The 13,014-nt window shown below is 38.4% G+C and overlaps 3 protein-coding genes across 7 annotated transcripts in view; 2 read left to right on the forward strand and 1 right to left on the reverse strand.

Moving 5' to 3' along the window:
* The window catches only part of LOC113650969 (leucine-rich repeat neuronal protein 4), a 16,922-nt gene extending 15,406 nt beyond the window's left edge, over positions 1-1,516 (forward strand). For both annotated transcript variants that reach the window (XM_047809444.1, XM_027159545.2), the window contains exon 2: positions 175-1,516. In XM_047809444.1, coding sequence (XP_047665400.1) covers positions 175-899 — 725 coding nt within the window. In that variant the 3' untranslated portion in view covers positions 900-1,516. The remainder of the gene's footprint in view (positions 1-174) is intronic.
* LOC113636638 (WD repeat-containing protein 87-like) overlaps positions 1-13,014 on the reverse strand; it is an 873,260-nt gene that overhangs the window by 491,752 nt on the left and 368,494 nt on the right. The window lies entirely within an intron of this gene.
* Positions 1-13,014, forward strand: part of LOC113650946 (kinectin-like) — a 683,852-nt gene that overhangs the window by 337,752 nt on the left and 333,086 nt on the right. The window lies entirely within an intron of this gene.

The following is a 13,014-nucleotide window of genomic DNA, read 5'->3' on the forward strand; positions in this document are numbered from 1 at the left end:
GGATACTTGATGCATATATTTATTTTTTTCTTATATTGTATTCACCAATGTTTTATTTATTTTTTTTGTTTATTTTGTTCTTTTCCATACTATTGGGTTTTCCCCTATATGTTGTGCTGTGTATGATTATGTATGTGACGGATCTTCTGTTGTGTTGCCTTTTCTCGTATACAGACACCATGCTGAGAAGTCGTCCTGCTCCTTCGCTCCTTTCCATCGCTTTACTCATTTCCTCCGTATTACAATCATCGTCATCATCGTCATCGTTAATACGCAATTCCACCCGAAGACTCGGTGCTCCCGATCCTCGTTTCAACGATCCAGATGAAGACTACGATAACATATATGATGAAACTGTCATCACAAAATCACCTCGCAAAACCACAGATTCTCAGCATCCGCCCTGCAACTACGACCTCTGTAAGGACCAGCAGGAGACATGTCAGAATCTCTCCTTCGCTCTGTCTTGCTCCTGCCCCGGTATCAGCGGCCCCTTTCAGCCACCAGACCCTCCTGTACTCCAGAGTCTGTCTTTAGATAGCAAGGGAAAAGTGGTAGTGCGGTGGTGCGCACCATCCTCCACAGTCACCCACTACCTCGTTCAGGTGGATGGTCAAGTGGTGCACAGTGCAAATGTGAATAGGAGGATGATCGAGCTGGGAAATCTAGCTCCTGGCACTGAGGTGTGCGTTAAAGCGGTGAACAAGGTGGGCGTCAGCACCAAGGGGACAGACTCGTGCACCAACTTTGACCCCAACACCTCTGAGACGAGGCTCATCATCAAGTTGGTGCTCATCGGAGCAGCAGTGATGTTGGTGATTGTAATTTTGGTCGTAGCGCTCATGCTCTGGCGGTGCAGGAGACACAGGAAAACTTCAACACGGACAGCAAACCCATGAACCCACATGGTGCTCTGATGGAGAGAACACATAAAGCAGTAGATGTCTAAAAAAAACTGTTGCTTGAGGGATTTTCCTGGATTTTTTTTTTTTAATGTCTGTGTTCAAAAGCACTTTAGTCATGTTAGAGTTGTTTGAGTATTAATTGTAATGAATGTTGAGCTTTTTTTGTGGCTTATTATTATTATTATTATTATTATTATTATTATTATTATTATTGGAGGTTTTGCTTCCTTTTATCCCTTTATCAGTTTTTTTCCCTCAACGTATGGAACGAAAACCAGCTCCTAAATCCTGTGCAACACACTTGTCCTTGCTGATGACTCTGCCACTGGAAGCTTTAAACTCTTTCCCTTCTGATTAGGGTTTTGTACTTTGTGTGTCACTGATTTTTATCACAATAAAACTCTGATTGACTGGAGTGTGAGCCATCAGAGCCGGAGAGACCAGAAGAAAAAAACGATCATTAATTTTTTTGTTTATGTTCTGTTCAGTTTATATATATGTTATGTATATATATATATATATATATATATATATATATATATATATATATATATATATATATATATATATATATAACTGTGTCAGCATTAAAACAGTTACTCGGGAACATGTCATGCTGCATTTGGGTGTTTTTTGTCTTATTTACTTCTAGAGTGAGAGAATAAAAGAGGTTGGTGACGGAAGGACTGTTTATAGCTGCTATAATGAACCTTGTGTGGTAGATCTATAATAATAAGCATCATTATGAACACATATGTTGGATGTGGCATCATTTTCTGTAGTCTAGGAACAATAACACTTCAAGGGACGCTGTTATAGGATCCACTGTTATATCCACTTCCTACTTTAAGATAAATAAGTAATAAAAAAACCATGACCTTAAATGTTTGATCAAATATTTGGACTGGTTTAGTTTTGGCTGAAATGAACCAGAATTCCAAACACACGTTGTTTCGTTAACCAGCTTTAGTGGCCATCAATATGAAAACAGTTCCATGAAAAAAAAAAAAACTGATTACTGTTCTTTAAAATACCGTGTTGAACAAGCCTGGAAATTTTCATAATGGCAAGGTATTAAAGTGTGTTTTGGTGAATGTATGTGTGTCATGGTCTGAGAATGTGATTGAGTAACTGTTTAATGCTCTCCAATTACAGCATGCTGAAATCAGCGTTAGCATTTTCCCCAGAAACCGCATGTCCGTTATCAAGGCATTTCACACAAACTCACTGGTGCCAGTAGAACGATTAAACCTCCAGCTAAATTCCGATAACAGCTGAACACGTCTGATGTTTTCAGTGATTTCTAAAGACACTGTTTTTCGTTTGTTTACATTAAACAATGAAGAACGTGTATCTTTTTTTTTTTATGACTTCTTCAAAATATGTTGACCGGCAAATTGTTTGGATTCTCACTTAAGCTTTTGTATTGTACCGTTTGTGAATTGTGACTGAATAAAATTACTTTTTGCTATAATGTGGTGCCTTTGCTTTACAACACCGGAGTCGATAGCTAATGGCGTCTTAAGCGTAGGCCCAGGGACCGTAACACCAGTCACCGATTTCTACTAAAGATCTGTTTTCCATGATGGAGTCAACATCATCGGTGATTTTTTTTCTTGTTAAATCTTTTGTTTTTTTTCTTTACAGGAAGCTTGAAAGGACACGTCTACATTAATAAGAAAAGCTAACACTAATGGAACAAGATAAATTGTGCATATTATAATAGACCGTTTTTTTTCTGCTAATACACCACATACTTCAGCCTCAAAATATTTTATCCAGCACTCTTTAAGTAAGTAAATGAGGAAAAACCAATGTGCACTATAACAAACAGAGTTTTCTTAGTTAGACCATGATGTAGGACTTTTTGAAAATGTTTAACATAAAGTGATATGTTTTCCAACATATTCTGAGACTGACTTTGATCTCTTGCATTTCGCCTTTAAACTGGAACTTAAATCGATGAACCAAATGACTGCCAACATCTTGGATAGAGGAAGTTACAAAAGCCACTGACCAGCTTCTCTTAAAAGTGTTTGCCATGCAGACTGTGAGTTTCCTGTTATTTGCATCTGATTCTTAACCTTATACATATTACTTCTATTTTATTTGTACGAGATTTTTTTGCTACGGTGAATGAACTTTGATATGAAACATTATATGCTGTATCTTCAAGGCCTTAGAATTAAGCCTTAAACACACAACCAGACTCAAGACAGCGTGAGTGAAGAGCTCTAGTTAAAGGTGCATGCTCAGGACATGGCTTAACGCATTGCCTTTGTCGATCCTGTTCTACAATCTTGTAGGTTATCTGTAAAGGTTGGTTTTCACCTTTACAACAAACCAAGCCACATACAAGGCTGATTGCCAGTGATAATATATAAGACAGTGCTTTCTGGCGCCCTCTGGTGGCAAAAACAGGAATAACACTTGCAATAGGCTCTCTGTCTCCCTCTAGTGACTAGAAAAAACTAGGACTGTTTACATGTAAATAGACTATTTTGCTTTTTATTAGACGTGATTTTTGAATATTTTTTTAAATACATTTTTTATACATATTATATTTATCCTAAAGAGAAGGTTGTTGAATGTGAAGTGCTTGAGCTTTATTCTTAGTTTTATTCTAAAAACTATTAAAGCATCTCTCAGACAGATGGTTTGAATTACAAAAGACACCTTTATGGATTCCGTATGATCGGCTCAGCTGGTCCACAGTTTCCCCACAGGCCTCATATGGAGGTGCTCACACGGCTTAATACAATGCCATATGTACGGCTAAAATATGGGATACAGGAATAATGAGGGTTTTTATGCGGCAGCATCATGGGTAGTGTTGTGAGCCAGCAGCATGCAAGAGATGTTATCAGACACCGGCATGTACTGGATGGAGTTACAGGACTCTACATACCTGATACTGGTTCTCTTAATACTGGTTCTCAGCAAATAAATAATAATAAATATCAAGGTACACCACGACCAATTATTAACTTATCCGTCAATAGACAGACGGACATAGATAATACAAAGAGAAGGAGAAATAGGGAAAGAAAAGCTAAACGTAAAGGGAAGAAACAAAGAAAGATTGATGTAAAAATCCAAAAGGTTGAAGAGTTAAAAGATCTGAATATGAAAAATTCTGAAATGCTTATAATGCTTTTACTTATAATCATGTATCCTCATGTAATAGTTGAGATTCATCTTGTGTATTTTACTGTAAACTTTCTAGTAGTAAACACTTATAAAGCCTACTGTGTATTACTGAGAGTATCTGCACACACGTGTTTCAAGGCCTGCTGTTAAAAGTGAAGTCTTCTGTGTATTTGCAGGAAGTAAAAGCTTCAGTTTATATAATCACAGCCTGAGAAGTAGCAGGAAGTATGACCATATACAGAAGTGTTAACCGTGAGGTTAGAAAAGAAAAGACATTAGCAGCACACACAGAGTCGGCTGGCGAGATATGTTTGGGAACCGAGAAGTATTTATGAAATAAGATGGTAGCCGTCTAAAAGGCACAAAGCCAACCAAACCTGACAGCCAAATCTTGAATCACATTCTATTGTAGACAGCCTTAGTACATGTTATACTTTAGGTGCATCATAGAACAAATGCAAGTTTACACTTGGAGAGTGTTTCTTGGTTTGTTATAATCTTTGCATCTTAATACCTTTTACTTATTCTAGTACTGTTTGATTATTTGAAGGAAGTTTTTTTTGTAATCTTTTTATTTTACATATATTACACACATCTATCTGTATTACACTACTTTTAATAAAAACAAGGCCTCCCATTGTGAGGATCCTGAAAAGACAAAAAGGTCTAAGTCTGCCTCCTTCATGCAAAGATTCCAACAATAGTTTAAGTAGAAGACCTTGGAGAGGAGCCTTTGTTAGAAGACCAAGGGGACTTCGAAGGACACCTGCGTTGAAGGTAAGACCAACTTTTAATAGTTGATCTTGTGTTTCCAACACGACCTCGTGCAAATTAAGATACACTCCTTAGTGGGGGTGCGTAAGGTTTCCTACGCAATCTGAAAACATGTGTCGCTAAGGGGCAAGTATGTTAGTATAATTACTTCAGTAGTTGGAGGGTCCTGTATGGTGCTGTACATAAGCACCGTCTGGGTCTTGTACAGGTTGCATGGACTACTTTATTCTGAGTGAAAATGGTGCAAATGATCTTTAAAAAGCAATAGCAATAATTTATTATACAGGGCTCTCATGTTTTGAAGACAGGCAAGCGCGCACCCCCACCCCCCAAATAAAAATCAAGTTGTTGTATGGTAAGGATCACTGACCGCAATTTAACACCCTACAAAGTATTTGTTTAATTTCCATTTATTAATTTGAGTGTGTGTGTGTGTGTGTGTGTGTGTGTGTGTGAGAGAGAGAGAGAGAGAGAGAGAGAGAGAGAGAGAGAGAGAGAGAGAGAGAGAGAGAGAGATTATGACTGGTGTTATTTATTGTAAGTGTTTGTTGCCTTTTTGGACTTTATCATTTGTAATGTTGCTCCCATTTAAAACAGTTCAGCACAAGCCCAGACATTTTTAGTGTCATTGAGGACAATGTTTCAAACCGACCATCAAAAATACCCTCTCTAATGAATGTTTTATTTTAATTGGTTGTTGCTTTAAATCTTACCCAGATAGGGCTATGTTCTGATTGGCTATTGTGTAACCTCTTTTTATGATTGGCTGATAAGTGTCAGGCTTGACTAAGAGCTCCAGGGGAGACGTGCTTGATTCCTGCCCGGTTCCATAGAGACAGCGATGCGGACCGATACGTTTTGGGCGCTGCGGCTTATTAAATAAATATATATAAATAAATATAAATATAAATAAACATTTATATAAATATATGTTTAAATAAATATATGGTAAATAGTCAAAAAGTTTTTCTGTGTGAGAAATACGATGTGTGGCGGGAGAGCGTGAGAAAAGACCCAAATGAGTGACTGTCACTCTCACTGCGTGACACTCGACAGCCCTGATTATATCATTTTCTGTAGATCTGAGCTTATTAAATGAGCATCAAGGCACAAACTAATGTGTTGTTATGTGTTCCGGTGATTGGGACCAAAAACCAAAGAGAATCTTTCTTCACCTAGAAAAAAAGTGGTCCAAAGAAGGACACAAACAGACGTGACGATTTTCAGTCTTTCAGGAACGAGAAACTGACCTAGCTTCTTTACAGGGAACAAATCTACAGAGCAAACAGCAGAGAAAAGGATTTTGCGATGATTGAAAGTTTTAATGTAAATGTCAGTGATTTCACAGAAAAGATACATTTAAGAGTTGATATATTTTTTATAGCATTACATCAAATATATAAAATATCGTTACATTCCAATAAACAATGACGGATTTCTACAGAGTACACGTACGTTCACACGTGGCTTTGTATTACACCACAAACGTTCCCTTCTTTCACACCTCATATTGAACTCAGTCAAAGGATTGAAATGTTTTAAACTGATATGATTTTTTTTAAACCTGTTCTGTTCTGTTCTGAATGATTTTTTAAGCAATAAGACTTTCTACCGTAGAATCCGTATATAATAAAGGAAAGAAGATTTATGTTTCAGATCGTATCGATTTTATGACGATCACCAAACGTTTAGTGTTTTAACTCTGATGAAAACCTGGAACCTCTAAGATCTTTCAGAATGGTAAGTCACAGGAAAACCTCCCTCACATCTTACTGTAACGTATTTAAGGCCCTGATGACCGGAATATTCACACGGAGGTGTAGATTTCGTCATGATGCACTTGATTACGGTGAACTTTACATTGCTTTCATAAAGATTCCCGCCTAAAGGAGTGCCGGCTTTCTGACATACAGCTTGGACCTGAGTATCAGTAGCCTTTATGAAGCTGTTCTTGGGTTTGCAGGCGCCATTAGAAATGATTTTCTCATCTTTAATCCTCTGGGTACATGAAGTCGTGTTCATGTTCAGGTAAATATGCTTCCTTTTGAATGCCCTCCAGTTCTGGGCTTCAGCAGGCAGTGCGGCGCTCAGCACCAACAGCAGAACCAGGCCGGACACACGGATCTCCATGACCATATCTGTGGAGACAGAAACAAACCCGCGGCACAAGTACAGATGATTATCATTTTTTTTTAGATAAAGCTAATTGTCTATTTTATGTGGAGCCATAAAAGTCCATGCATATGTTGTTACCATAGAAACGATAACACATCTCATTGCTTGCTGCATCCTTACAGCTGTTTGAACTTCACGTTCATCCTCATTGTTTTTTAATGGCTTTCTAACAGGATTCAATGGAAATGATTCCAGATGGAGATTTTCTCTAATTATTTCAGTAGGAAAACAGAAATAAACTTACCAGAAGGAGAGGATCGGAGAGTCCGTGTCGAGAAGATTATTAGATATGAAGTGATGATCCAACACAATGAATCAGAGAAGAAATAAAAGAATAATTGGAAACAACTGAAGATCCACTGAAACCCCAAAGCAGTCTAAGATGATAATTTCCAAGGTAACAGCATCAGTCTACACTTCAGAGCGTGTGTGTGTATGTGTGTGTGTGAGTGTGTGTGTAGGTGTATATATAAAGACGTCTTCATCTTATAAGCATTAAGTGAAATGCAAACGCTGCAGCTGTGAACTTTTTCTCACAGGTTCTAAACCACGGTGTTGTATTACGCGTTCTCTCGTTTCTTATTTTTTTCCCACATCAAGCTGTTTTTTTTCCCTCACATCAGCTGTTGTTGTTCTTGTGTGTGTTTTATTCAGAATGCCTCAAAGTTTTGAAGCTACACCACAAACACGGGGTCGAACGAATCCCACTATACAGATGTCACAAGAATTATGTAAAAAATGTAAAGCGGTGCATCTTCAGGGCTGGAGCTTCATTTATAGCCGAATATCAGTCATAATCTTCAGCCAGTCCTGAATGTTTGTGTGTGTGTGTGTGTGTGTGTGTGTGTGTGTGTGTGTGTGTGTGTGTGTGTGTGTGTGTATGTGTGTGTGTGTGTGTGTGTTTGTGTGTATGTGTATGTTTGTGTGTGTATGTGTGTGTGTGTATATTTGTGTGTTTGTGTATGTGTCTGTTTGTGTGTATGTGTGTGTTTATGTGTGTACAGTATGTGTGTTTGTGTATGTGTGTGTTTGTGTGTATGTGTGTGTTTATGTGTGTACAGTATGTGTGTTTGTGTATGTGTGTGTGTGTGTTTGTGTGTGTTTGTGTTTGTGTGTATGTGTGTGTTTGTGTGTACAGTATGTGTTTGTGTGTACAGTATTTGTGTTTGTGTGTGTGTGTGTGTGTGTGTGTGTGTGTGTACACACACACACACCGCCGTGACCATTAAGTGAAATGCAAACGCAGCGACTTTGAAGTTTATTTCTCAGCGCTTCTAAACTGCTGTGTTGTTTTACACCTTCAGCAGCTTCTTTTGTGTCAGATGCTGGAGAACTCTTCTTCATCTTCTTCTTCTTTGTTTCTCACACCTCAGCTGTTGTTCTTCTTGTGTGCGTTTCACTCAAAAGTCTTCAAACTGTAGCACGGCTGCACAATAAACATGGCTCCATCAAATAAAATGCACTGTCTGTTCTTGTCATTGTTGTTGTTTAGTTTGTTTTACGTATGTTTATGTACTCAATAGAAAAAACAGATGAACATTTATCACAAAAAATGGATCTTTAAAATAATTTTAATGATTCAGAGAATACAGATATTTCAAGAACGATAGAAAACGTGATCGATGCTTAGCTTCGGCTTCGACCCGATCAACGGAAATAAAATCGACCCAATGTGGAAAATCATCCTTAAAAAAAACCATTATAATTCATTAGTTTGATGTTCTGTAAATATGAGCTGCTAAAACTGAGCGTTTGGACAGAAACCACAAGACAGAACAAACTACAAAAGGTGAAAAGTCAACTCAAAAAACAGATTCGTAATGCACAGGTTCACTATGATTACATTGTACTGTAATCTTTTTGAAGCTCTGATGACCGGAATATTTACAGAGTGGTGCAGTGTCAATCCTGGTGCACGTGACCACAATGAAGGGATTGCTGCTTACAAAAAAATCCTTTTTGTCTGTTAATTCCGTGCCGGCGAACAGACATATAGCTTTGACCTCATAGGCTGTGGAATTTATGAAGCTGTTCCTGCTTTTGCAGTTGTTACGAACATTGACTTTTCTCATTGCTTTGTTACATTTAGACTCGTCCATGCGCAGGTAAATATGCTTCCTTTGGAAATCCCCCCAGTTCTGGGCTTCAGCAGGCAGTGCGACGCTCAGCACCAACAGCAGAACCAGGCCGAACACACGGATCTCCATGACCATTTCTGTGGAGACACAAACAAAAGAACGATACGTCTATTTAATTAATTAATGGTGCTTGCAAAGCAACATTCTTACTATCCTGCATACTCTTCCAGACAAAACTTAGGTGCGTAACTTGTCCCGCAGCTTTTGTCCTAGACCCATGAATGAGGTGTCAAATTGACCGGGCTCATTGAGGAGAGCTGTGCCTTTTTTCCCCATAGACTCCCATTATAAACTTTTGCAAGCTTTTGAACGATCTACACCAAACCCTGCCAGCTTCTTTAGGGTGAGACTCTGAACAAAGTTTTAAATTGGTTTACCGACTGGCCTTTCGGTTGTCCCAAAGCCCCGCCTCCAATATATGCAAAATCAAAAAACGTTTTACAATATGGACATGTGACATATCAAAACACTCAATGAGAACAATGAGCGGAACCTCCTCACGTGTAATTTGATGAAGACACGTGACGTCACGTGATTTCACGTGAAAATAAAAAAATTGCACAAAATGGACATGTGACATATCAAAACACTCAGCACGATGAGGGGAACTTGCCATGTGCAAGCACCATTCACATTTTCTTCAGGAAATGTACATTCTAGTTCTAGTTACGTTCTACTGCTTCTGTTCACTTGTTAACGCTCCTCAGTTTAAGAAGAAGCCTTTCTTATTGTCACGTCTACATGGCAGCACGGTTACGTTCTAATGGGATTCGATGGAAAAGATTTCAGGTTGAGTTTATCACTGACTATTTCATGAGCAAAACAGAAAAACCTTACCAGTGGGAGAGGATTGAAGAGTCCAAGTCAAGAAGATAATAAGATAAAAAAGATAAAAGGAAAAGATCCTCCACAACTGACCCGAGAAGAAACGACAGAATAATCGAAAACAACTGGAAATGAACTGAAGCCCAAAAGCAGTCAAGATCAGAATTTTCAAGATAACATCAAGCTACTATTCTGAGTGTGTGTGTGTGTGTGTATTGGGGGGTATATATACTGTACTGTACATGTACATCCTATCAGCATTAAGTAGCTCTGCATCATTGAACTTTTTCTCAGTTCTTCTAACCGCTGTGAAGTTTTACACATTTTCTTCTGTTTCCATCTTTTTTTCACACTTTAGCTGTTTTTATTGTTCACACATCAGCTGTGTTTTTTTTGTTCACACATCCGCTGTGTTTTTTTTTATTGTTCACACATCAGCTGTCGTGTGATGTTTCCAGAATGATTGTGAATATAAAGCGATGTTTAGCTTGAGTGTGAGACTGTGTAAAGCACACTGACCAAATCAGTTCCATCATTATTTACTTTTTACACAAAATCCCTCATGAAAATGATCCTTTAAAAAAATAACGATTATAATTCATTAGTTTGATGTTCTGTAGATATGAGCTGCTAAAACTGAGCGTTTGGACAGAAACCACAAGACAGAACAAACTACAAAAGGTGACGTGTTCTGGTGATTTGTGTCAAGAACCAAAGAGACTATTTTGAAGAAGCTAAAAAATATAAAATGAACCAAACCAAGTCAAACCAAACAGCAGAGAAAATGTTTCAGTGATGCGTAAAATTCATTTAATGATCAGAGACATTGATTATAAAGTCCATAGGTTACCATATAATATAATTATTTTATGTCATACGGTCATAGACATAAACGGACATATGTCATAACGGTACGTTAACTCCATGACCATATCTGTGGAGACAGAAACTAAAGAACGATATGTTACATTCAGATTCACGCATGCCCTGCCATATATGCTTCCTTTGGAAATCCCCCCAGGACTGGGCTTCAGCAGGCAGTGCGACGCTCAGCACCAACAGCAGAACCAGGCCGAACACACGGATCTCCATGACCATTTCTGTGGAGATAGAAACAAAAGAACGATACAATACAAGATGATTATAATTTTAGCTTTCAGGACTTTCAGACAAAACTAATAACTGTCTCTCATGTAGTTTCTCCTTCAGCGAATTGTCACAAAGTGACGTTTCACCTTAAATTTCACCACATAAAAAATTCCACTTTTATATGTGGAGCCATACAGGTCTATGTGTATGCTGTTACCATAGAAACAATAACATATCGATGTGAGATTTTATCTGCTGAGTTTACTCGTCTATTTAATTAATTAATGGTGCTTGCAAAGCAACATTCTTACTATCCTGCATACTCTTCCGGACAAAACTTAGGTGCGTAACTTGTCCCGCAGCTTTTGTCCTAGACCCATGAATGAGGTGTCAAATTGACCGGGCTCATTGAGGAGAGCTGTGCTATGACTTTTCTAAGCGATTCGAGTACCGGTACTTCCGGTACCGGGTCTCAAAATGGCCTTTTTCCCCATAGACTCCCATTATAAACTTTTGCAAGCTTTTGAACGATCTACACCAAACCCTGCCAGCTTCTTTAGGGTGAGACTCTGAACAAAGTTTTAAATTGGTTTACCGACTGGCCTTTCGGTTGTCCCAAAGCCCCGCCTCCAATATATGCAAAATCAAAAAACATTTTACAATATGGACATGTGACATATCAAAACACTCAATGAGAACAATGAGCGGAACCTCCTCACGTGTAATTTGATGAAGACACGTGACGTCACGTGATTTCACGTGAAAATAAAAAAATTGCACAAAATGGACATGTGACATATCAAAACACTCAGCACGATGAGGGGAACTTGCCATGTGCAAGCACCATTCACATTTTCTTCAGGAAATGTACATTCTAGTTCTAGTTACGTTCTACTGCTTCTGTTCACTTGTTAACGCTCCTCAGTTTAAGAAGAAGCCTTTCTTATTGTCACGTCTACATGGCAGCACGGTGAAGTTCTAATGGGATTCGATGGAAAAGATTCCAGATTGAGTTTATCACTGACTATTTCAGATTGGTAATGCACAGGATAACGGTTCTCACATTTTACTGTAACGTATTTAGCTCTCTGACGACCTGAATGTTCACATGGTGGTGTAGCTTTTGTCGCGGTGCACGTGACCACAGTGAACATATAGAGGCTTTCATAAAGACCGTGTGTGTGGGTGTGTGTATTTGTGTGTGTATGTGTGTGTGTGTTTGTGTGTGTGTGTGTATTTGTGTGTGGGTGTGTGTATGTGTGTGTGTTTGTGTGTGTATTTGTGTGTGTGTGTGTGTGTGTGTGTGTGTGTGTGTATTTGTGTATGTATGTGTTTGTGTGTATGTGTTTGTGTATGTGTGTTTGTGTGTGTGTGTATTTGTGTGTGTGTGTGTGTGTGTGCGTGTGTGTGTGCGTATACATGTTACAGAGGTGTATACAGTACACACACACACACACACACACACACACACACACACACACACACCACCGTGACCATTAAGTGAAATGCAACGCAGCGACATGAAGTTTATTTCTCAGCGCTTCTAAACTGCTGTGTTGTTTTACACCTTCAGCAGCTTCTTTTGTCTCAGATGCTGGAGAACTCTTCTTCATCTTCTTCTTCTTTGTTTCTCACACCTCAGCTGTTGTTCTTCTTGTGTGCGTTTCACTCAAAAGTCTTCAAACGGCTCCACTTTCTGTTCTTGTCATTGTTGTTGTTTAGTTTGTTTTACGTATGTTTATGTACTCAATAGAAAAAACAGATGGATATTTATCACAAAAAAATGAATCTTTAATATTTTAATGATGCAGAGAATACAGATATTTCAAGAACGATAGAAAACGTGATCGATGCTCAGCTTCGGCTTCAACCTGATCAACGAAAATGAAATCGACCCAATGTTGAAAATCATCCTTTAAAAAAAATAATGATGATAATTCAATCTGTTTATACAGAAA

Source organism: Tachysurus fulvidraco, chromosome 26, assembly GCF_022655615.1.
Source record: "Tachysurus fulvidraco isolate hzauxx_2018 chromosome 26, HZAU_PFXX_2.0, whole genome shotgun sequence".
NCBI classification, from domain to species: Eukaryota; Metazoa; Chordata; class Actinopteri; order Siluriformes; family Bagridae; genus Tachysurus; species Tachysurus fulvidraco.